The sequence below is a fragment of the Petromyzon marinus genome, chromosome 6 (genome assembly GCF_048934315.1).
Source record: "Petromyzon marinus isolate PM22_M1 ecotype Great Lakes invasive population chromosome 6, UKy_Petmar_22M1.pri1.0, whole genome shotgun sequence".
Classification (NCBI taxonomy): Eukaryota; Metazoa; Chordata; class Hyperoartia; order Petromyzontiformes; family Petromyzontidae; genus Petromyzon; species Petromyzon marinus.
In genome coordinates, this window is record NC_133672.1 from 17,587,860 (window position 1) to 17,612,501 (window position 24,642).

General features: G+C 44.4%; 1 protein-coding gene across 1 annotated transcript in view; it reads left to right on the forward strand.

The window, feature by feature from the left end:
• The window catches only part of TIMM50 (translocase of inner mitochondrial membrane 50), a 40,353-nt gene extending 15,920 nt beyond the window's left edge, over nucleotides 1-24,433 (forward strand). The window contains exons 8-10 of the mRNA XM_032947607.2: nucleotides 226-382; nucleotides 20,660-20,763; nucleotides 23,719-24,433. Of these exons, the coding sequence (XP_032803498.2) occupies nucleotides 226-382; nucleotides 20,660-20,763; nucleotides 23,719-23,808 (351 nt within the window). The 3' untranslated portion in view covers nucleotides 23,809-24,433. The remainder of the gene's footprint in view (nucleotides 1-225; nucleotides 383-20,659; nucleotides 20,764-23,718) is intronic.
• The last annotated feature ends 209 nt before the right edge of the window (nucleotides 24,434-24,642 follow it).

A 24,642-nucleotide genomic window follows, 5' to 3' on the forward strand; every position in this document is an offset into this window, starting at 1 on the left:
CCTGTCAGTGCCATGATGTGTGCTGGCTTGAAATGTCACCGAACCTTTTAGTTAATGGCAATTCCACTGCTTTTGATTGTTTTGATTAACAGTTATGTTGCTGATGATTATTATGATTATTTAGTGTGCTGATGCGACTTATACAACCGAATAGACAAATGGAAACGAAGCTAAACTTGTAACGGTTGGTGCGCTGTGTTTGTGTGTATGTTGTGTCATATGCAGGACCTCTCATGTCTCAATCGGGACATGTCCAAGGTGATCATGGTGGATAGCAAGCGCGAGGCATTTCAGTTGCAACCATTTAATGGCGTGGCGCTTGGCCGCTGGGATGGCAGCTCGGATGACCGCGTGCTCTATGACCTCGCCACCTTCCTGCGGAGTGAGTCCACATTCACAGCCATCGCGACATTCCACCCTCCACCAACGTAGCTGTGCAACCTATTCACAGATACAGACGTTACAGGCCAGTACAACCACTGCCAATACGAGGAATTTTCTCCTTCGGTGAGGTTTGCTTAAGTTGAATGTACTTCTCCTGAATGTGCTCCGTAACCATTCGGGGTGCCTTTTAATGACAAAATTATTTTAAAGCCAAACTATCTGAATTCGGCAGCTTTCGTGACAGAAACGGCCACAGTTCTTGTTCTGAGGAGAACGCACGGTGCTTGGGACGTGAACCAGCTGTCTTGAGATGTTTTCATCGACCTCGCTGGAGTGTGTTTGGTACAGTTGGCCACAACAATCTACTTGCACCTCCCAGCACAAAGCTCCAAAGCTGCAGTCCAGTTATCAAGTTATCACTCAAAGAGAAACTTGTCCATAACATTAAATAATGCACTCTGCAAATTTAGTGAATGATCCATATATCTTATCCCTTCACTTTTATGACGTAGGATAGCACCTTTCAAAAGCAGCTAAATGAATGCACTGCTCATGAAACATAAAACAGTGCAGTCTACAGTGTCCTCATTACACCACATTTAAAGCAACCACATTTCTCCCATAATGCTCCCTTGGAATATAACATTCACTGTGAGTGATGCATTTTTTTATGTATCTTTCAAATGGAACGATTGCATTGAGCTGGGAAACGTCAAAAGAGGATTCCTCTCTCTTAATCACAGCGTGTTGCTCAATGCTCAGATGTCAGTCCCGCTGCTGCTTATGTACATCCTTAATCTGAACTTTTGTGAGCAGTTAAAAATAACTAAACTTTGTATTTTACCAGGTAAGGCCCACTGAGCTGTATAGCTCTTTTTTCCAGAAGCAACGTGGCCACAAATGATAGCTCAACGAAGTGGCTTATCATCATGTGGAATTGTATCACAGCCAAACACTTTCAACGCATGTTTCTAAATGCGGAGACAAAAACCGGAGGAGCTGGAGAAAAATCTACGTGACCACGGAGAACATGCAATCTCCAAATTTACCGTTAGGGTCGGGATCGAACCCACGACCTCCTGTATACCAGGCGAGGTAGTTAACACCTCGCCGCCACGGCACCTCAAGTGCATGCTCTTGCATGTTCAAGGGATGCTGCCGTGAGCACACTACACGTTTTGCATCCTCGCAGTGCATATTTTAGCACAAAAACATTGAGGTTCTTGGATTTAAAGCTAGGTTTCATTGCCTTGGCCTAAATAAACTGTTATGTTTTTACGAGTTGTATTGTTTCGGCCTGGTCACAGGAGCCTGGTTTTTAATTCGGTCGAAGGTGGCATCTTTGAGAAGGGAAATTTACAAACTCATCAGACTGCCAAATGGAGAGTCACCCACAGGGGATGACGGCGCATCGGCTGGTGATGGGTGAGAGAGGGTCTGTTGAAGTGGCAGTTGGACTCTTCAAGTGACTATTGAATTTTCTCTTCAAACCCCCATTCAACCTCTGTTCAATGGGAGGTCACCAGTGGCATACTGCGCCAATGAAGCAGTTAGTAAATACGGGCATAAAAGCAATTCACAATATCTAAAACCTCTTCATACATTTGAAAGCGCATTCAATGAGTTGTTGACTATGGTTCGTCCCGTTTAAACAAACACCACTGGAAAACGTTGTTGACGAAGGTTCATTTGTTGGTGGCGCATCACACACGATGCTTACGATGCATCCTGGGATATTCTGTTGTCCGAGTTGTTGGAGGCTCATTTGCATTCTCACTATCACAAGAGACACATTAGCCGAGCGTTGGAAACTTCCTGAAATCATCGGTATATTGCGAACGGAGGGGACGTTGCATTCAACGTTTTCTTGTTAAAAATAAAGAGTTGAGATGAATTCAGTGATTCATAGGCATTTCCCGAGGACAGTGGGTTCATTGCTCTAACGTAGTCTGTTCTTGTGGGAGAGATTAAGCAAAAACCTTTCTCCGGCGCGTTTTATTGCAGACCAGAGGAAGTCCCGTGCTTCCGTGTGCAGCTTGCATCTTGTTAGATGTGTCCGGTGGAGGATGTGTAGGAACGCTGCCGTAATGTAATGGTAGGCACATTTGACTTGGAATCCAGAGGTCGCCGGTTTGATTCGATCGTCCGGCATGGCAGTCGAAACAATGGGGCAAGTTTCTGAAATCCCCCTGCCTCCGTCAAGCCAGCAGTATAAATGGTAAGACAACAGTTGTACCGCAGGCCTCATGTGGTGGGGTTAAAATGTGAGTACTCTGAGCACCGTTTCCTTGAAGACGTCCAGTCGTCTTCGAAGAGTAGGCCAAGATACCCTCTAAAGGGGTGGTCTCTACAGAGCTTCCTTTAAGTGGAGACACTTCTCCCGGCAGTGGCGTGAGCAAACCATAGCGAGGGTTGTACCTCTCTACCTATAATGTGCGACACATAATCTCACACATTTGTGCTGTATTATGCAGCGTCCGTGTCCACGCATGGCTGTGCATGCTCTTCACCTTTGACACGCGTGAGGATGCGTGTGACTGTAAGAGCTTTGCACGAATGCGGACGCTCACAGAGTGCTCTTGGGGTTTCCGTAATCAGCGACTCTGCCCTTCTCGCTAATGTACGTCAATATAGCATGTTTTTTTTTTGCTTTTATAGTTAACGTTACTGTTTAAACGGCAGGTGTCGCATGTCTTCTGTATTTATTTTTGTTTAGGCTTTATAGTTAATGTTTATTACCCATCGCTGCAAAATGGCACGCTTTCCGTTTCAGTTATTTTCAGAAAAAAAAAAACTATCTGGCCTTTAAAGCCTGTAACTGAATTTTTTCATTACGCAGGAAACAGGGTTGTCCTAACTAGCTGTAACTCATGAATATAGGTGTTTATTTATAATTATTGTCATCATCATTCTCCTGAATTCATCTATACCCTCCCCCTATATTGTTACAGTTTTGCCATCGGTGTCATTGTCATAATACAAATGATCCGATCGCATCTCCTGTACGAGTGCAGCCCTTCGTGTTCGAGAATGGCCAACAGAAGCCGATATCACAGAGCTAACTTCTTCTGAGAGCCCTTCAAGTGACCTCTCGTCCACAGAGTAGTGGCCAGCACTTTCTCCACCCACTGTGCCACGTGAGGACAAGCTTCATCGCATGGCAGTACGACCAATATTTGTATCTGTCAGAGATAAAATTGAGGCAATTGAGTGCACAACCAAAGGTACGTGGTTTTTGTTTTGTGCAGTCAATGGTGACCAGGCCGAGACCGTTAACTCGCAGTTGAACACCCAGGTAAAACACAGGCAGCTGCCTGGATTCGAACTTAGGAACTTAGCAATGCCAGCTCGATACCCTGGCCTCTGAGGCACTTTGGCCACCTCTCCTATCACTGTCGTCTTACGATGTGCTTTGGTGTTATACGTGCCAGCTCATTGCTGTATCCTCAGAGCAGGGTGAAGCGATCGTTTTGCCTTGGCTGCATGAGGCTGAAAAAGGCAGGGCATATGCTGCAGAATGAAAGTGGCAAGCTAGGGTCAGGGGTCAGGAGTGTGTGTATATGTTTCATTCCTAAATGTTAGCTAACAGATGGAGGCGTGACAGCATATGCCTGCCCAGACTTCCATTGTCCCAACTCACAGACACTAACCCCACTCTCCTGGGAGGCCACTTCTTCACCAATCGTGTTAAACCCAACTCTGTGCTAAGAATGGGTTTTTGCCAGCAGCTTACACAGAACCCTCTCACGCTCCCACACACACACGCACACACGCACGCGCAATTACATATTCACGTAACGCTCACTCCCACATTCACACACACACACACGTGTGCACATTCGCAACATTAAAAAGTACTGTAGCTGACTGCTTACGTTTGTAACAAGCTTTACAGTCAAACAGGCCGTCTCTTCTGAAGCTGTAGAATAGTTTTGAACGTCGAGTTTAAAACATTTACCAATTCAGAGTTTGCAGCTCGGAGCAGGTGGCTTTCTTGTTGACCTTCCTTACTCTCCCTTCTTTTGGGATGCAATGCTCATTCCCATAATGGGTTTCTGCCAAGGCACGCAGCAGAACTGTGGAAGTCCGGGGCATCCTCCTAATGAATGGTTCTCAGTGGCTATTGTTTAGTTTACGGATAGGATCCACGTAGTTTGCCCCCCCCCCCCACTACTATAACCATAATTATATTCAATCTATGCAACAATTGACTACTGCCTCAGTATTGGGTTACTGTTCGTGCGATACTGTATATTTAAAGGTTCTGTCATCGACGGAATACAACTTTCTCACTTTGAAGGGAAAAAATACGGACTCAATAATGCCATTATCTTTGTTGAACAATTATTGGGTGTCTCTTCGACACAGTCGGGTCTGCCTCGGTGAGAGATGTTAACCACCTTGCCTCGCATACAGAAGGTCGGGAGTTTGATCCCGACCCTGACGCCTGCTGTATGTTTGGAGTTTGCATGTTTCTCTCCCCATGGTCGAGTGGATTTTTCCTCCGGGTCCACATCTAGAATATTTGGCTGCTATAAATTTACCCGTGATAAGCCACTTCGTTGAGCTATCATTTGTGGCCAGGTCACTTCTGAAAAACAGCTGAATAGCTCAGTGTGCCTTACCTGGTAAAATAAAAATAGTTTAATAGTTTATGTGGAGCATTACATTGACTTGCCGTCAGCTGTAGGACAACTGCTCTGTGTATGTAGCAGTAGGACAGTTGTTCTGCCCATTGACTGCTGCTGGTGCATGGAGGCCTACTGTGAAGCAATGCTGGTCCCTGAGGGACATAAACAGATGTGGTTGTGTTAATTCCTGGGATTTAATTCCTTTGTTAAAGAACCACCCACTCCTCAGCCAGTGACAACTCTTCAGCTCCATAGAACAAAGGGCCCGCTAATTGAAATACCATGTTCACCATATGCACTGTTTCGCACTCAAAGTGATATTAATTTTCCATACTAAGTGTGCATCTATTACGACACATTTACCACCAGAGATGTCTTTTGGGATGAACTGCAGAAGAATTATGTACTCTATGGACAATCCAAACTATGCACTGTTTACTAAGTTTTTCGTGGTTGTTAATCATTTTTTTACGGCCGATTTGTTGCATATGGAAAGCACTTTTTAATTTGCTATGGTTGCGGGGCCCGAGTGGCACTGTTGACAGAGCACTCGACTCGCAATGAGAGAAGGTTGAGAGTTCAAGTCCCCTGGTTGGGGTTCACTCAGCCCAATCAGCCCTCCAAGGTCAAAAACGAAATACTAATTTGTGGAACGTCAATAGTGGCAGTGTAACCCTGTTCAAAGGCCTGGGAATGAGCACTAGCCACAGTGTTCTGACGAGGTCTCCTCCATTCCACTTGCTTACAAATAAACAACACGTCGAATCGTGGTGGATGTAAATATTTCCAGACACCCCCCTGCCCCCCAACCCTGGGGTCACTTTTTAAAAAGAGCTCCATTGCTCAGTGGGCCCTACCCCGGGTGAACAAAAATGAATAAACAAACAAGCATGGGTGTAATTTAAAAAGTCTAATTCTGTACGATGCCGAGGTCTTAATTTGCTTAGAAATACCAACTCATTCGCGTGCGTTCACGCACACGCCCACACGCACGCAGTTTAGCGATGGGGTTATCGCGTTTAGTCGTGCAAGGTTTGATCCGTGCAGCAAGAGTGTAGATGCGCTTCAGCTGACGCTGCAGTTATTGTTTGTTGAAATAGTTAATGGCGTCGTCTTGGTTCATGGCGAGATGTCAGACTTTTTATACGGGTTGCTTTTGGTGCATTATTAGGGTTGCTAAGCGGAAACTGGTAAACCGGTGACCGTTTTCAGAATCGATTACCGATTTCTGAAAGGCTAGAACCACCAGTTATCAATTTCAGTGGAATCTTAGTAACGAATCACCGATTGGCACAAACGTGCAGTTGGAGCAGAGGCAGGCCAAAGTCAACGCCCTGATACAGTTTTCCTCATATTCTTGGTTCTTTCGGTAAAGTCGCGTAGCTAGAAATCAAACAAAAACACCCACGACGTTTCGATCGCAGCACAAGCGGTCTTCATCAGGTGGAAAGAAAAGAGGGGGCAAGCCTCCAAATGTAGCTGCAGATGGCTCCTTCCTCATGGTTGGGTTAATGGCTTTGCGGATTGTGTAGTCAGAGTATCCATTCGCCTTGAGAGCCCGGTGTACGTGTTTGAGTTCACTGGTCAGGTGTTCATGGTCGGAGATACATCGAGCTCTATGGTGTCGCGTTTTGATGAGGGAATTCTTCTGGGATGGATGGTGGTGGGAATCAGGTTTTAGGTAGGCGTCAGTATGGGTTACTTTCCTGTAGACAGAGTGGCTCATTGAGCCATCTGGTCTCCTTTTGATTAAGACATCCAAGAAGGGTAGCATGCCATCCTTTTCTACCGCCATGGTGAATTTGATTGCTGGGTGAATGGAATTGATGTGGTTGAGAAACTGTTTCAGAGGCGGTCGGCCATGTGGCCAGATGACAAACGTGTCATCCACGTACCTCTTCCAAAAGTACGGGCGTAGAGTGGATGCCTGGATGGCGTCCGTCTCAAATTTTTCCATGAAAATGTTGGCCACAACCGGAGATAAGGGAGAACCCATTGGGATGCCTTCAGTTTGTTTGTAGAATGTTCCATTCCAGGTGAAGTATGTGTTGGTGAGGCAGTGTCTCACCAGGGCTGGTACATCAGCATTCAATCCTTGTTGGACCAAATCTTCAATTATTGCAATGGTATCGGGCACAGGAACTTTGGTGAACAATGAAACTACACCGAAACTAACGAGCAAATCACCTGGGGACAGTGAGATGTCTTTAATTGACGATACCAGGTGAGCTGAGTTAAGAACAAAAGAGGTGGTCTTACCAGTGAATGGCTGCAAGGTCTCAGCCAGATATCGGGCCAGTTTGTATGTGGGTGAGCCAATGGTGTCGACGATGGGACGAAGGGTTGTACCTTCTTTATGGATTTTTGGTAAGCCATATAGTCTGGATACTCTAGCAGCAGTCACGAAAGTTTTAAGTCTTCATTTTTTCTCGTTTCTCGGTTTAAAAGGTAAAGGAGCAACCCTGCAATTGCTTCCTTGCTCATGCCACTGCTGGCGGAAGGGCCTCGACTAACTCTACCACACTGACCAGACGTCTTGAGATAGGTGGGCATACCCACACTTTACCCCACCATACGCAACCTGCCGATCGACTTAACTGTGGTGGATGTATTCATACTGCTGGGTGGACAGAGGTGGCAGGCGGATTTAAGAAACTTGAAACACTGTTTGAACTGACGCAATGGGAGATTGATCGAACCCCGCTAACCTCTGAATTGAAAATCCAGTGTTCTTACCGTTACACCAGAGTGGCAGCTCCCTTCGCTTCTCACTTAAAAAGGTAAACACGTTATGTTTATTGTTCTAGACATGGATTTACGTATGACGCACTGGTAACCGCTTTATTACCATTTTGTTTTCATTCAGCTACAGGTCATGTAAAAAAATACTATTTTATCAACCCTGGTACACATCTGTATTGCCATTAATTCAGAAATGGGTTATTTTATGTGGTAACCCTGCATGGGAAGATGGCCTGACCTGCAAATTAAGCGATGTGGAGATGTTGCCATCTCAGCGAGAAATATTTAAACACAACAGACTGCAATTGTGAAGCTACAAGCACAGGATTCCTACACATCCCCACCACAGATGCCGCTATAGAAACCTTTGCATTACTCACTCCCTCCCAAACCTATTCTTTGCCAATTTGCATCCGGACAACCACGCCCCTCGCCACGCACGTTGACCAAACCCTCAGGCCTCTCACCCTCCACATCCCATGGGATCCATTCACCAAATGCAACTCTGCGCCATTCCTCCGCCCACTGCTCTTCCCATCTCTCCAAGCCTTGCTTGTTCTCTAACCCATATATCATCTCTCGATGGCCCGTATAAATCGTTTTATTTTGGAGAGATGCTTTCTAGGCATGTAACAATTTGACCCCCCAGTGAGTAGATGAATTGTCATGCTTAAGGGGCCGTGATTAGATTGAAGGCGGGGGGGTGGGGGGCGTCTAGCTATTGCCATCTCTTATGTATAATTTCTCATTCCCTCATTTTTAAGTCTTTGCCATTAGCCCTGTTGTTTTTATCAGGATATCATTGCAAACATAGAAAATAACGTCTCGTGATCATGAACGTAGCAATACATAATTAAATAATAACATGAATTATTATTAACGCCGATAATTAATATAATGAACATTATCAGCATCATTTTACTTGCCTGATGCTACAGACCAGCTGAAACGCCTGGAGTGATAACACCACGCTGGACACGCTGGACATGCTGGATGGGTGCTTGTCGATGTCTCCCTCTGACAGGCCATTGGCTGGTGTGGTGAAGGTGTAATCGCTTCTAGCAACAGCTCCGATTGTGAGTGCGAGTTACGATCTTGCTATGATACCCAGGTTTGCTTTAACTTGCGATCCGTTGTCTCTTATGATATTTAGGATCGTACCACAATCATAGCCTGCAAAAACTTATGGAAAATCCTTGAAACAAATCTGTATTCTGGCCCCTGTCCATCAAGTCTTATAGCATCAAATATGTTTTACTCTTCAAAGCGCACCACATTATTAAGCGTGGTCCCCAAATATTAGTGAGTCAATCTGGTAGCTCTATTATTATTATTATTCTAAAGTGCCATTTTTTATTAAAAACTAGCCTTCAAATTGTGACGTTGTCATCAATTAGTTTTAACGATGACGTTAGGAATTTGGTTTACGTTTTATTCTCTTTGGTCCATATTTAGAGTTATCGCTGATAAAATGCCTGTGCCGCTTTGATTGATGCTGCAGAATTAAATGTCTGGCAACGGGAGGGATAAGCAATGGGCCGGAGGAGGAGGAGGCCTCTTTCCAAAATATATACACACAGAAGCTATCTACAGTACTGGTTTTGTTGTGGAACCTATTCTCATTATTAATCTGTCTATTTGTCGTGAAAGTATTTACAGTAAACACCTTGCCGTCAACTTTCCATGTAAATAGAGAATTGTTTTGCCTCTGAACTGCCGTCCGAATGACAGTGTTGGGCAAGGTGAATGCCAACGAAGGGACCGTGCAGATTGCCAGGCATGTGGTTCCAGGTCTTTGGGAGGAAGTTTGTCATTGTTTCGGAGATAAAATGTCTGTTCTCAGATGAATACCATTCCTGAAAATATTAGTGGTTAAATAAATCAATGTAATTCCCTTGCAAGAAAAAACACAATGAAAATTTGTCCACGTTTAACACAGCTCTGCAAGTGATCATCAAGGACATGTCCAACTATGCTTGCAACATTTTTTACATATATATGTAGGCTTTAAAAAACTAAATCCATTGGCGTATTTGCCCACAGGACAACTTGATTTAATTTGGCTTTGTTGGGTGGTGGAGGGTAAGAGTTACACATTTACATTATACCAACACGATCAAACTCAAAGGAAACTTCTTAAGATCCCTTGGAACAATTAGCATTTGCAAGAAGAACTGCTTTAATGAAATATCTCAGTTGATGCCGTTTAAACATTTTCTTGAAGTGAAAACTCTAGCCCACTATCTGGGGAGATACTCACTCATACTGTCGATAATGTTAAGTAGGTTTTGTAGCTCAAGCCGTTGAGGCTTTTATGAAGGCATTGTTGAAAGAAAAAAATGCCTTTAGTCTGTGCAACCAAATTTAAATAATGTAAAAGTGTTTTTGGTAACATTTGCGCAAATGTAGCATTTTATTCGTGATAAAAAAGATAATGTGGCTTATAAATGTTTGCAAAGGAAATAGGTTGTACTGTGGGATGAAGAAATTTAGGCAGTTTTGGCAATAATTGTAATACGCAAAATGATTGTGGTTGCGCTCAGCCACCTACAAGGATGGTGACAAATGAACTCAGGATCTAGGAACCAATCCTGTCTTTAAACGGAGCGTCCAGATAGTTCTGCCCGTGGGGTTGTGGTTAATCTGCGATCTGGAGCACGCCAGCTCAAGGCCCTTCCAAACCCTATTATTTAATTTCTCCTGTTTCATATATACACAAAGCACTTAATTTGGCTTTATTGTCACTGTAAACAAGTGTACATGTTTGTAAACCTCCACTCTCACAAAAGGCGGTTCCTAAATATGCAGTGGAACACCGCTTATCGGCCCGGCCATCTGCGGTGAAGTTTATCTGCTGGGCAAGGAGGACCACGCACAACGATGCGCAAAGTGTCCTTGGCGCTGGTTAGTGAGATGGCTCTAGTTAGCGAGATGTGCTTTTGACCCAGATGCGTGAGTTGGATTTCCGGCCATGGCTAACATCAGCGATGAATTATATCTCAACTGTACTTGAGCTCCTCTCCCCCCTCCTCCTCTGCACCAACCCAGACTCACCAGTGTGGTGAAGTATGGTCAAACGACCACCGTGACCGACACGGTGTGGGGAGGCCTTCAACTAGCAGGGAATTGACAAAGCGCGCTGCAAATTGATATGCTGTTGCGATTTAACCTTGTCCTGGTTCAGAGCTGTACTGAAATTCTCTCACTGCAAGTTTCCTTAGGAGAGATGAACAGTATTGTGAAATCTAATAAATTATCCTCGTCCGTAGCATTGCGGACCAAGAGAAGTCCCGGGTTTCCATTTGTGATGCTGTCCACGTCACATGCCGCATGGCTTCGAAGTCAATCCAGAATCCAGGCAGACCCAGGACTCCACCCAGAGCACTGCGGCTTAGGGGGGAGAATGTTTTTGCTTGGTGATGGTCCGTCATTCATCTCTTGTTGCATGCAAAAATGGTTCAAAATGCAGTTGTACACACCTGCATTTTCTCCAGGTGTATACAAATTACTTGTGGATCTTTAGGAATCCTTATATATTGGGGGGGGGAATTAATGGATCCGCTGGCACCCATGGATAATAGGATTTTGCGGCTAAGTGGTTGATGTATGAGGTGAGTTTAGCTATGTTATGCCTACGAGTACCGCTCCCATTTGAATTTGCTTACGAACACCAAGTGGTGGTTATGGCGGCGTTAATGCAATGGATGGACGCTCCCCGTTGACCCTGAACACAGTTCTTGTGGCCTCGGAAGCATGGCGAAGATGTTGTGCTTGCTCAAATTTGGCATCTTTACAGTCTTAGACATTCCGACAGGACTGGCGTAAAAATCCTCGGTGAGGAGCACTTGTGAATGTTTGCTTACAAAACACATGGCAATAATACTAAATAAAGGAGGGCATCTCATAGCCTGAGTGTGTTCACAATCTTGACCTTTCATGGTTGCATCATCCCCTTCGAAGGTGATGAAATGCACCTTACACCACACCATTCATTCTCAGGTCATTAATGTTTTATCGGTTATATGTACCATGTATGTTGAACTTCTTTTGCACCATACGTAGCCAACCCTGCTAATCCGAAGTGCGATTGGTTGGCCTCGGATGATGCAAACAATTCACATCAAATTGTATTTATTCTTTAATTCAATAAATGTTAGGTCTATTTATTGAACTATGCCAGGGTGAAGGCCTGTTGTGAGCGATCAGCATTGTGGATCTGAGCTTTGGAAGCAATTGACATTGTGATCATCATCATTAGTTGGAAGACCGAAGTGGGTATTGAGTTCCAGAGGTCAGCGGTGCCATATATGATGGATGAAGAAATTTGCTGTGTGTTGTTGCAGATTGACAGGGAGAGTGCATGTGTTCACTGTGGTATAATGTGAGCCCTGTCTCAAAATCCCAGCATTCCCCGGTGAGGATGACTTCTTCCAGCATTGAAATCAAAGTGATTGACGATATAATACTTTCACATGATTACATTTTGCAATTGTGAACCGTAAGTCCACCCATAGAGTTTCTGATATTCTTCATTTTCGGCCACATTTGCCATCTCATCGGTGACTGCACATGCTTTTTAGCGTTTCTTTAGAAAGATTTAAGTGGAGCATATCCATCATGCGCTGGGCACTGTGGGAGTGTGATGTAGCCATCAGCAGCGCGAGTGTGAGAGAGTGCACCGGGACCATGTGAATGTAATATTCCTGGGAACACGCCACCTGTGAGTGTGCTGAATGGAAGAGTTCTATTTAGTCTCCCCGATCTGCATACTAATTAAATCACTGGGCTGCTGGGAATTTACTGAATCACATTGGATTCGACTCTGTGAATGTGCTTTGAGTTAAAGTCGAAGCACCGCCGCTCTTTGCGACACTTGTGCAAATTTGATTTATTTGCAGCAGCAGAAAAAATAATCCTTTACTTATCTTTTTTTGCGATATCTCACATTCATCGTCTTTCCGATGTTAGCCCGCCTTCTTAATCGTGCCCAAGTCAACGTTTGCATTAAATTTCAACATTCTGGGCGATTGTTAAAGCGGCATTCTACTAAACTTGAGCTAAATGTTTGATGTGAAATGGACAATGCGAGTTGATGTGGGCATCTGGAAGCGCGTGGGAATGACGGCGTGTCCGCATTGTGCCCGACGAGAAAAGAGCAGCTCCTTGTGTTGTTGCCTTTTGTGCCTCCCCCATGACACTGGCCAAGGATTTCACAAAGCGCACATTTGCATCGATTGAGGCATGACTAAACTCAGGTAATTCTATTAAAATTAGCGAAGGCCAGGACTTGTACGTTGCGCCTGGGCTTGCATAGTTCTGTGTCAACTGGAGAGAAATTAACAAGAGCAAAAAAACAACTCCTTAAACATTAAAAAACTCACCCTTATATAAACTGCAAAGTACCCATACCAATTTATGCAGTAGTTAGCAAAATGTCATTTGTGTTAAATATATTCTGATTTAATTTGTGTTTATGTTGCCATAATAAGAAAAAAAACCTTTACATGGGCCTCTTTATGAATGCCGCTTGAGTCTGAATCAGATTGCATGGAGAAAGGTCATTACCCAAACAGTTGCACGTGATCATTATTTTTTTTTTGCTTTTGAGGCTTTGTTATTGACGATGGAGTTGGGAGTTAACATCTCCTCGGCACTGTGGCGAGACGTTAACTCTAGATTCCCACCTCCTACAAAAACGTAAGATAATGAGTGCAAGAGGTCCATCTGCTACCCTTGATGTCTACTTTGTTTTATGTAAAACTCGTCCTCTTATTACGGCTCTAATGTGTCGAGTCTGCTGTACCCTTAAACCGAGCAAGATCTGCAATGCCCCAGCCAAGGTCTAGTTAACGAACCTTCCTCAACTGCATGTTCCATCTCCATCAGCTACAAATGACCCATTGGAACTCCTGGGATTTCTACTGTCAACCCTGTGTGTGTGTGTGCATGCTTTTAGTGGACACGGAGTTTGAGCGCTACATTCAACAAAGTGGGTGACAAAATACGCCCCTGCTGAAAAGCAGTCATCACCTCCAACCGCTCTGTGATGTTTCTCCTAACCGCACGCAAGTAAAAGCCGCCCACAAGTAACGCAGTCGGCTTGCCTGGAATGTTGCAACAACCAAAATGTTGCCGTGGCCTTTTTCTCTCTCTCTCTCATATCCGCCTGACATTAGAAAATGGCAGATTTAGAATATTGATTTATACTGGAGGAATCCGGTGAGCTATCAAGCTCTTTTTTGTAGACGTGCAGTTGGAATGAGACAGAACATTCCAAAAAGAACACGATACGAGTGCAAAGCATAGTTAAGGTAAACAAATCACTTAATAATGTACTGTCCAAATAAAACAAAAACATATTTTTTGTTACCGGGTAAAGCCTACTTATTTTTCAGAAGTGACCTGGCCACAAATAATAGCTCAACAAAAAGTGGCTTCTAATATGGAAATTCATAGCTGCAAAATAATCAAAATAATCTCAATGTAATCACTACTACATATTATATTCTAAACCAAAACTCGTCCATTAAGAAAATGCCTATCCCCTTGTCTATTCCATTCAGCAACACTCGAGTACGTTCAATGCTCTCTTCAGTGTTACTGTGTTTGTTTTTATATCCCTTTTGCACCGATAATATCCTTTTTCCCAGTCCTATGGCCACCGTTCCCGACTCGGCGCAGACTTCGTTGTCTTATGCACTTTCTCCGGCATCTGTTGCCACCTTCTTTCAACATCTCATCAGTCAAACTGCTCTCTCCTGCTGCCTGACCAGGGTTGTGATGTTTCACTGCTGTTTCACCCTCTTTGGCGGTTCCTTTTTTCTCCACTTGTGCAGTATCTGCCACCTCTTGCAAACTAATTTCCTCCTGCTGCATCGGGAATCTCAGTGATTTGCCTAATTCTTGGGGTTGAGATTGTTCAAACTCTTCTGGATAAAACCAGCTCCAACAAAACTGCATGGCTTCATTGTAAGCTGGTTCTTTACCGGTTCTAAGCCTGTTCTTCGAATGCCTCTTACTGCTTAGTAAAGTGAGGGAAAAAAGTATTTGATCCCCTGCTGATTTTGTACGTTTGCCCACTGACAAAGAATTGATCAGTCTATAATTTTAATGGTAGGTTTATTTGAACAGTGAGAGACAGAATAACAACAAAAAATTTCAGAAAAACGCATGTCAAAAATGTTAAGAGTGTGCTCCTAATCTCAGCTCATTACCTGTATAAAAGACACCTGTCCACAGAAGCAATCAATCAATCAGATTCCAAACTCTCCACCATCGCCAAGACCAAAGAGCTCTCCAAGGTTGTCAGGGACAAGATTGTAGGCCTACACAAGGCTGGAATGGGCTACAAGACTATTGCCAAGCAGCTTGGTGAGAAGGTGACAACAGTTGGTGCGATTATTCGCAAATGGAAGAAACACAAAAGAACTGTCAATCTCCCTCGACCTGGGGCTCCATGCAAGATTTCACCTCGTGGAGTTGCAATGATCATGAGAACGGTGAGGAATCAGCCCAGAACTACACGGGAGGATCTTGTCAATGATCTCAAGGCAGCTGGGACCATAGTTACCAAGAAAACAATTGGTAATACACTACGCCGTGAAGGACTGAAATCCTGCAGCGCCCGCAAGGTCCCCCTGCTCAAGAAAGCACATATACATGCCCGTCTGAAGTTTGCCCATGAACATCTGAATGATTCAGAGGACAACTGGGTGAAAGTGTTGTGGGCAGATGAGACCAAAATGGAGCTGTTTGGCATCAACTCAACTCGCCGTGTTTTGAGGAGGAATGCTGCCTATGACACCAAAAACACCATCCCCACCGTCAAACATGGAGGTGGAAACATGCTTTGGGGGTGTTTTTCTGCTAAGGGGACAGGACAACTTCACCGCATCAAAGGGAAGATGGACGGGGCCATGTACCGTCAAATCTTGGGTGAGAAGCTCCTTCCCTCAGCCAGGGAATGGAAAATGGGTCGTGGATGGGTATTCCAGCATGACAATGACCAAAAACACACGGCCAAGGCAACAAAGGAGTGGCTCAAGAAGAAGCACATTAAGGTCCTGGAGTGGCCTAGCCAGTCTCCAGACCTTAATCCCATAGAAAATCTGTGGAGGGAGCTGAAGGTTCGAGTTGCCAAACGTCAGCCTCGAAACCTTAATGACTAGGAGAAGATCTGCAAAGAGGAGTGGGACAAAATCCCTCCTGAGATGTGTGCAAACCTGGTGGCCAACTACAAGAAACGTCTGACCTCTGTGATTGCCAACAAGGGTTTTGCCACCAAGTACTAAGTCATGTTTTGCAGAGGGGTCAAATACTTATTTCCCTCATTAAAATGCCAATCAATTCATAACATTTTTGACATGCGTTTTCCTGGATTTTTTTGTTGTTATTCTGTCTCTCACTGTTCAAATAAACCTACCATTAAAATTATAGACTAATCATTTCTTTGTCAGTGGGCAAACGTACAAAATCAGCAGGGGATCAAATACTTAAGTTTTCCCTCACTGTATGTTTATTGTTTATAATGCTGTATTCCACTGCTTTTGCCAATAATTACTTCTACCCTGAGCCACTTATTCTTAGTTTATTACTTTTAATTTTTAAACTTAGCCTGTACCTTCTCCTGCTTAAAAAAAAACAACACCCACACACAAAAGATGTATTTGATGTTACATTTATTTTTCAAATATTCTGGTCTTATCAGCTCTCGCCACATACAATGATGCTGCAGTAGTTGTAGTTGCAAGCCGATATATATATTTTTTTTCTGCCAGAGCCAATGCAAAAAATGATTTGAGTTTTGTCATTTGGCATAAAATAAAAAAGAAATTCAAATCCGCATTCGTGAGTTCGGGGGAGGCACTGCGTGCCAGAAGTGATAGAATTTCTTGTCACTGCAGTACAATCTAATAAAAGCAAACTTTCTGGAAGTTGGATTGCTGGCAGATTAACAATGTATCGCAAATTATTACATTTCTGCAGCATACCATTTTTTTTACGTCTGTTTCTAATGTTACCAGACAGTGAATGTTCATGGTAAGATTGGTAAGATCTAAATACCAAACCACTGGAATAATGTGGCTTGCGAGACACGTGAGAGAGGGTGTCGGTCTTCTGCCCATCAAACGGTTGAGGTTGAAGTGTCCTCCTGCTCAACTGACTCTGGGGTGGTGCTCATTTCCATTGATGGCCTCTGAGAGTTGGATGGGGCGGGGGGAGGAATTCCACATTTTTCAAATCGTGTTAGTTAAAGTGGAAAAGAGTACAAATTTAAGGCTGAGCCGACCGATAAGTACACCCAGGCCTGGCAATGGTATTCATCGCTACCTTTGGTCAAAACCAGTTTCCTGGAGTGGCCACACCGCCTTGTAAGACAATATGGTGCCAATCCCCTTCCACACGCAAAGGCCCCCCCCCCCCACTGTTTCACATGTTTATTCTATGGTGCCCTTAGCGAGCACCTGTTAAAGCCACCAATATTGACACGAGCGGACGTTTAACCCAGCCGTTTGAGTCTCCACAGTGCCGATATTCAGATTGTTATTGCGAACTTCCCTTACCTTTGGTAAATATAATCTAATTTGAAGTATTTATATATATTTTTTTAATTTCGGAATGAGAATTTTCCAGCACATTTAGTTTTTTTTTTAATGTAAATCGCAGTGGTGACAATAAGACGTGTAACAACGACAACATTGATTTTGCCGTAGAATTGCGGCCATGTGTGACGCTGCAAACAAGGAGTGACAGGTTCCACCTCATTTGTCTCCCGGGAAGGAGATGAACAGCATGAACAGTGAAAATAAACTACGTCTGAGCGAGCTTGAATGTTCAGTGAGACCAGAGTAGGTCCAAGTCACCCATAATCAGCCATGGTTTGTGATTATGGACACCACGGTAGTGTGATGTTATGCAGGAGGTCTTGGGTTTGATCCCGACCCTGACGCCTGTATATTTGGAGTTTGCATGTTCTCCCTGTGGTCGTGTGGATTTTCTTCTGGCCCCTCCAGTTTTTCCCTCCACATTTAGAAACAATGTGTTGAGAGTATTCGACTGGTATAATTCCCACGTGATCGAGCACTTCGTTTGAGCTATTGTTTGTGGCCAGGTCGCTTCTCAGTGGACCTTACTTGGTAAAATAAAAATAGTTTAGTTTATATTGTAATTGGCGACGGGAAGGTTTCAACCTAACCCTTTGATAAGTAATAGCAGTCACAATCGTTTGCAACAGCGCTGGCATCGTGTGACACGTAACGGCGTGCGGTAACCCATTACGTCATTAATTATCATTGTGCCAGTTAAAAGGGTAAAACCTATTACTATATCTTGTTACTGGCAAAGGAGGTCTCATAATGTAAATGCTCATCGCGAGCCCTCAATACTCTGATAGTGCGCTGTTTTTGAGTTGTACGCCTTATGGTGTCATCTGGTCCAACACCAGTGGAGACTAGGCTCTAAGGAAAGCCGTCTCGGGTGTGGACCAATCAAATTCAAGGACAGTGCATATTATTATCAGAGTTGTCTCTTTTGTTTGCATTTTGACTGCTTGTGTTGTGGTTATTGCAAACATGATGCCTTGAATAAAGGTGTCAGTTTTTGTGCCAGTTAAAAGGGTAAAACCTATTACTATATCTTGGGCATCTTTTTGACAAAGAAAATTGCCCGGCCATCTATACGGTGGTAAGTCCTCAATATCAACACGACGTTTCTAATAACCCCTTATTTTTACATAAGGTCATGAGTACCAGGGTTGGTGTGACCCCCTTGCCTCAGATGGATGCGTAACCAGCACAGACGGACAGAGCTAATGCATTCAAGCTTTCAACGTTAGTAGGAAAGCGATAAACAGTCCACGCCGTAATGTGCAGTGTAAACAATTGGGAGGTCTGTATGTTTATGTTGCTGCTGCGGCTGCTGTGGCTCGCACGTGTCAACATGAACCTGCCTGTTTCTTGGCTTCTTTGCTCACTTGGGGTTATTTTCCTTGTCTGGGCCAAGCAGCTTGCCTAAACCGATACCTTGTTGTCATGCCAACATTAAGAGGCCTGCTCCGTTGATGTCTACAGGCAAACACTGCGCATGGCCGCTCATGCGGGGCTCCACATCTGCACCCACCTGCTCTTCTCAGCACTGTTATAGATTGGTTATTCTAAGGCCGTCGACCCTGCAGGTGCTGTTACGCATTGCTACCACGGGCGCACGCTGACGTTTGTTTGAACGAATGAAGGTGGCCTGCGTGTAATGAACACGAGACCCGAGTCACTTGGTGGGTGGGTGGGCGGTGGTGGCGGTGGTGGCGGGTGCAGCATTACAAACCACTGTAACGATCATGCAAGCACAGTGCCAGGCAGCTGCTGTTTTATTGTGAATGCACACGTAGGTATCGTGTGTGGATGATTGTTAGGCTGTAAAATATCCCTGAACATTAAACAACAACTATGAGCCAGCACTGCAATTTGTGCAAGAGATATATATTAAAAAAAAAAAACTATTCTGAGCAGTTGCTTCAAAGTGCTTCTCGTTTTTCCTTTGTTCATATTTGCGTCACTTGTTTACATGAGCATTCGTGTTCGACTTTCATGTGCTGGGCGATTATCGTTTTCATGCGGGTGCAATCGAGTGTTGTTTACGCAGAAACGGAATATGATTTAAATGACGGGGTGTTTGCGGTTGCATCCCACATTTGTTTGCAAGCAAACTCGTCCATCCGCTTATGCCATTGTGCCCTCTTCCGTGTGCGTCCGTGGGCTCTTTGAATTTAGCGCTGTCCATTGCGTCACGTTTTGCGAGTGTGCTCCTCTCCCTGTGTCTATACCTAAAGCGTGTACCTCGTTAGGAGTGTGGCGATTTGCCTTCTCAAAATTAACATTGGTTGTCACCAGTGACGTTACAGTAAAACCTTGGATTGCGAGTAACTTGGTCTGCGAGTGTTTTGCAAGACGAGCAAATTTTTTAAATAAATATTAATTTGATAAACGAACGAGGTCTTGCAAGACTATTAGTAGTACGTATACGCTTTGTCTGCCGAGCGTCACGTGATCACAACTGATATACGAATCTGCTTCGATATACGAGTGCGTTAGATTACAAACACGTTTCCGGAACGAATTATGCTCGCAATCCAAGGTTTTACTGTGTTTGCGATTGTTTCTTTTACATTCTTGTGATTGTAGCTGCCTCTGTGTACGGTATGCTGAACTTCTTTCGCACCGTACGTAGCCAAGCGTGCTAATCGGAGGTGCTGTGGGTGTCATGTGAACCCACGAGATACACAGACGAGCAGAAAAAATAGTTTTTTCGACTCGATGCAAGTGTTGTAAGATTTCAAAATAACTATTAATTCCTTTCAACGTGACTTTACCGAAAGAACCAAAGAGTAATTCCTGCAGTCACGAAAGCTTCGAATCTAGTTTGAACTATTTGCAGTCGTTATATGTATCTGTGTGTCCCTGTGGCGGAGTGCATGGTTAATGCCCATTTATGAGAAAATCTATTTGCATGCTGTAAGTGTACACCCAGTGTAATACATTGAATCTTTAGAGTCTATTGTGCACAAAATTATCAGGTATGTATGTGTGTTTTAATTTAAAATACATTTAAAATGCGAACCAATTGCAACATGAAAGCATTTCTTACAGTGATATATCTATAACAAATAATAATTTACAGCTCCTACAAATCTACTGCTAGATGTTAAGGCCTCTGAAAGTGTCTGACAGTCGTACAGATATCGTGCGCCACCGATTTTCGCTGTTGCCGACAATTGTCGACGGGTCACCGGAGTTCATAATGCAGTGTGCTCACCCACGGCACCACCACCGCACACCCAGCAAATGTAAGTAAATAACGGCGATAAGTGTATAGCTTGTGCATGTGCCCGTGTGCTCCTACGTGCGCAGCCATTGCTCTGAGTGGAGTGGAGGACGTGAGGACAGTGTTGGAGAACTACAGCATGGAGGACAACCCAATCGAGGCTTTCAAGCGAAGACAAGCCCAGCTGCAGGTGAAGAACCAAGGCAGAATCTGTAGTTTGGAGCAAATTAAATAATGACCGTGCGTGTACTTTGTAATACGAAACAGAACGGGACAATAATTGTGGAGGCTCGCTGTAGGCGTTTGGCCAGGTGTGGCGGAACACACCTGTAATCCGGCAATGAAGGCGCCGGGCTGATGGAGGGACATAGCGCTGAAAGTGTGCATGAAACGCCCTCCTGTAAGGACTCCGAGATGGCATGCATTCCGCATTATGCGCCATGGTGAGTTAGGTTCCTCGCCTGCCTACGGAATTTGAGCGATTTTTTTTTATCATTCGTACAATTATAATCATAGTAATCCATTCATTGTTTTCCTCTTGTACGCAAACAAATCTCAAAAACTACTTCACCAAGCATCCCGAGAAGTGACATCCTGAAAGTCTCAAACCTCAAATGAGACCCGCTGAGAAATGAAAGGATTATTTGTGATGTTGGAGGTGTATGTCACAGTATGTGCAACTGGACTCGCCATTTGAATGCATGGCCCATATGTCCGTGTCGCGATGTTAGCTGTGGATCACCGTGTGTGTGTGTGAACTGTGTGGTGCTGTGCGAACTGCGTTTTGGCGGTGCGAGCTGTGTGTGGAAGCTGTGGTGGTATCACAGCCGGTACAGTTGTCGGTCATCTCGGTTACCCCTAAACATCTGGGTCTGTCCCGTGACCTCCTGCCAGCGAGCCTTTGACACTGCATATTTGGCCTCATAGTGCACCTAGCTTGGCACAAGCTCTGTGATGACATCATGCGACAAAGTGGCAATTGACAGCTGTCGTGGAAGCTGTGTGTATGTGAGCTGTGTGATTATACGTGTGTGGAAGCTGGTATGTAAGGCCACTGTGTGTGTGAGCTGTGTATGACACTGAGTAGTCCATCTTTGCTTACCATTGTGACTTGTCTCATTGTGTTTATGCATCTGTGTGTAGAAGATACTTCCCTACCTACGAATCATCATTATGTTTATATACAAGCCGTGTTTGCACGCTGGTTCATTCGTTCTTTGTGTGACCAATGTTTGTGTGCAACTGTTAATTGTGTGTTAACAGCCTCCGTACCGGTGCTGTTTATGCAGTCCGTGTTTGTGTTACTGCGTGTATAGTTACTATGTTTACTCTGTGTATAGTTTGTGTATTGAGTTGTGTGCCGCCATGTTGCTGGTTATGTGTGCGTGTGGCATGTGAGCATAGCCGTGTAAGCATATGTGCATTGCCCTTGTTTGTATAACTGGTAATGTGTGTGGTGTCATTGTGACCATCGGAAGTCATTGTGTCGTTCGTGCAAGCATTTGGCGGAGCACATTGTCTCATCAAAATGCTGCTCTCCCTCCGCATTAATCCGGTAGTGGAGAGGGGGGGCACCCACCACCATGCATAATCAGCATCCTGATCATGTATCAATGAGTAGTCATTACTTTTTACAATTTCCATAAACTACCGCTGAATACAAATTCTGGTCCACATTGGACCATTAACAATGTGATCATCCCAGTTCCTTTAAAACAAACTCATTTTGTTCTCATCCAATCTGAAGTAAAATCAAGTGAACAAAATGTCAAGTTAGAGCTATGGTGACCCCTGCTCTAGGCCATGGCACCGAATCCCATCACCAAACCCAACGGTTAAGCCGTCCCTGTCCCTGCAATCTGATCTGCTGCTACAAGAAGCTGCTCGCCAGTATCTCTGCGAGTTTTTATGCTTAGTTCCAAAAAATAAGTGGATATTTTTCTCATCCAGGAAAGTCTCAGAGTCTCTCGATTCTCTTTTATACAGTGTTTCTGCTTTGGATGTTTGGCCCATTATTTTTTTTTGTATAACTTCGAACGTGCAGGGAAAACAAACTAGTTAATGGAATAAAATCCAGACGCTTAAGGATGATCAAACTGAAATATCTATCTGGAGATGTCAGCAACCTGCTCGTTGCCCCAGCATGCGGACGTCTCACAGCACGTGGTGATGTTTGCGCGGTCCCCTTTTGTTGTTTTTGTCTCCCTCCTTTGTGCCCGAAGGTGACGCTGCTTGATGGTATCGTGACTTGTGTGCGCACGATGTCTGTGAAGGCCGACGATTCGCGAGTGGAGTTTGTCCCCCAGTTGGGGGGGGGGTTGCACCTGTGGTTTGACGTTTGAAGAAAGTCACCTTAAGGAGGGTTTTTCCCCTTTTTTCTGGCAACAAAACTGAAACTTTTTTTTCAAGGATTCATGTCTGCATTATTATCATAGTATGTTTTTTGTTTGCATTTTTATTGCAGGTATTGTGGTTAATGCAGACATGAATCCTTGTGAAAAGGTTTCAGTTTTGTTGCCAGAAAACAGGGGAAAAACCATATTATTATATTTTGGTACTGGCAAAGGAGGTCTATGATGTAGATGCTCACCCCGAGCCCTCATTACTTTTATAGTGCATTGTCTTTGAGCTGTACGCCTTTTGGCGTCATCTGGTCGAGCACCAATTGGGTCGAGGCTCAAAAGAAAGCCGTCCCTTGGTGTGGACCAATCCGTGTCAAGGACAATGCATATATTATCATAGTATGTTTTTTGTTTGCATTTTGACTGCAGGTATTGTAGTTAATGCAGTAACATGAATCCTTGTAAAAAGGTTTCAGTTTTGTTGCCAGAAAAAAGGGGAAAAACCCTATTATTATATTTTGGTACTGGCAAAGGAGGTCTAATGAAAAAGCCACCTTGTTGAGGCTCCAGTTGTTCGCGAAGTTGTCCGTTCGTCTCAACCTTGGAACGACGTTTCAGTGATCCACTAACCCCGGCCTCAAGAACAGCCAAGACACGTGCTGGTCATGCCCTTTATAATTCTCACCGTCCGTTATCCGTACACGTGCGGCCTCTCTGTGCGAGTCGCGTTTTTGTGCCGCTGTACGGCTACACGGGGCCCTCACCCCATCACGCGACGGTCTGCTGTGTGCGTGCACTTGCAGGAGGAGCAAAAGCGAGCTGCTGAGGCTGTCCAGCAGATGCAAACAAAGACCCCGCTCAGCTCGTTGACCGGCAGACTCTGGCGCCGATAACACGCGTGAAGACAGCCCCGCCTGAGCAAGGCCCTCCTCCTCCTCCCCCCACCTTTACACACGGACATTATTCGCGCGTCGCTATTCACACGGAGAATATTTGCGTGCACAGCCTCATCATGTACACGCTCGTAAGTGTACGTACTCCAGCGTGCCCACTGCCCTTCGTACAGGAGCAAAAGTAGGGCTGGTGGTGCTGCCTAAGAAGCCACATATAATGCACACATTTCACGACGAAGCAACTGTCAATCTACAACACATCGCGGCAGCAAAATGCAATTAAAACTATTATTTTGTCACATTTGGTACATTTGCTCGCATATAACCAGAATTACTTCCCCAAAATTACGATGTTTTTTTTTTATTTTCATGTAATCCCTTCGCTAGGTGACATTGACTTCACTGAACCATGCCAGGCTCGACGGCTGACAGCTGTGCCAGCTAAGAGGAAATATTTTATTGATTTAAACATTGTATATGGTTTAAGGAAAACTAAGTAGTTCTCAACTGATGCAACAACTGTTAAGGCCAAGAGCAGTCCATCTGCCTCTTGTGTTATCATTCGTTACTTATTTTGGGAATGCACCTTGATACCAGTTGAAATAAAATAATTATTTGACAATAATTTAACGATTAAGCGTCTGCTGTCATTGATCACAAAATAGGCTGCTAGCATGTAATATTTTACATAGATGTAAGCGGAGTGGTGGCAATACTTTATGAACCCAGCCACCTGAGTTTAGCGATGATTACTTCTGAACGAGTTGTGGGTGCCTCGCGTCACTGACATGCACTGGCCAGTGCGGTGAAGTATGGTCAAACAATCCCCATGGC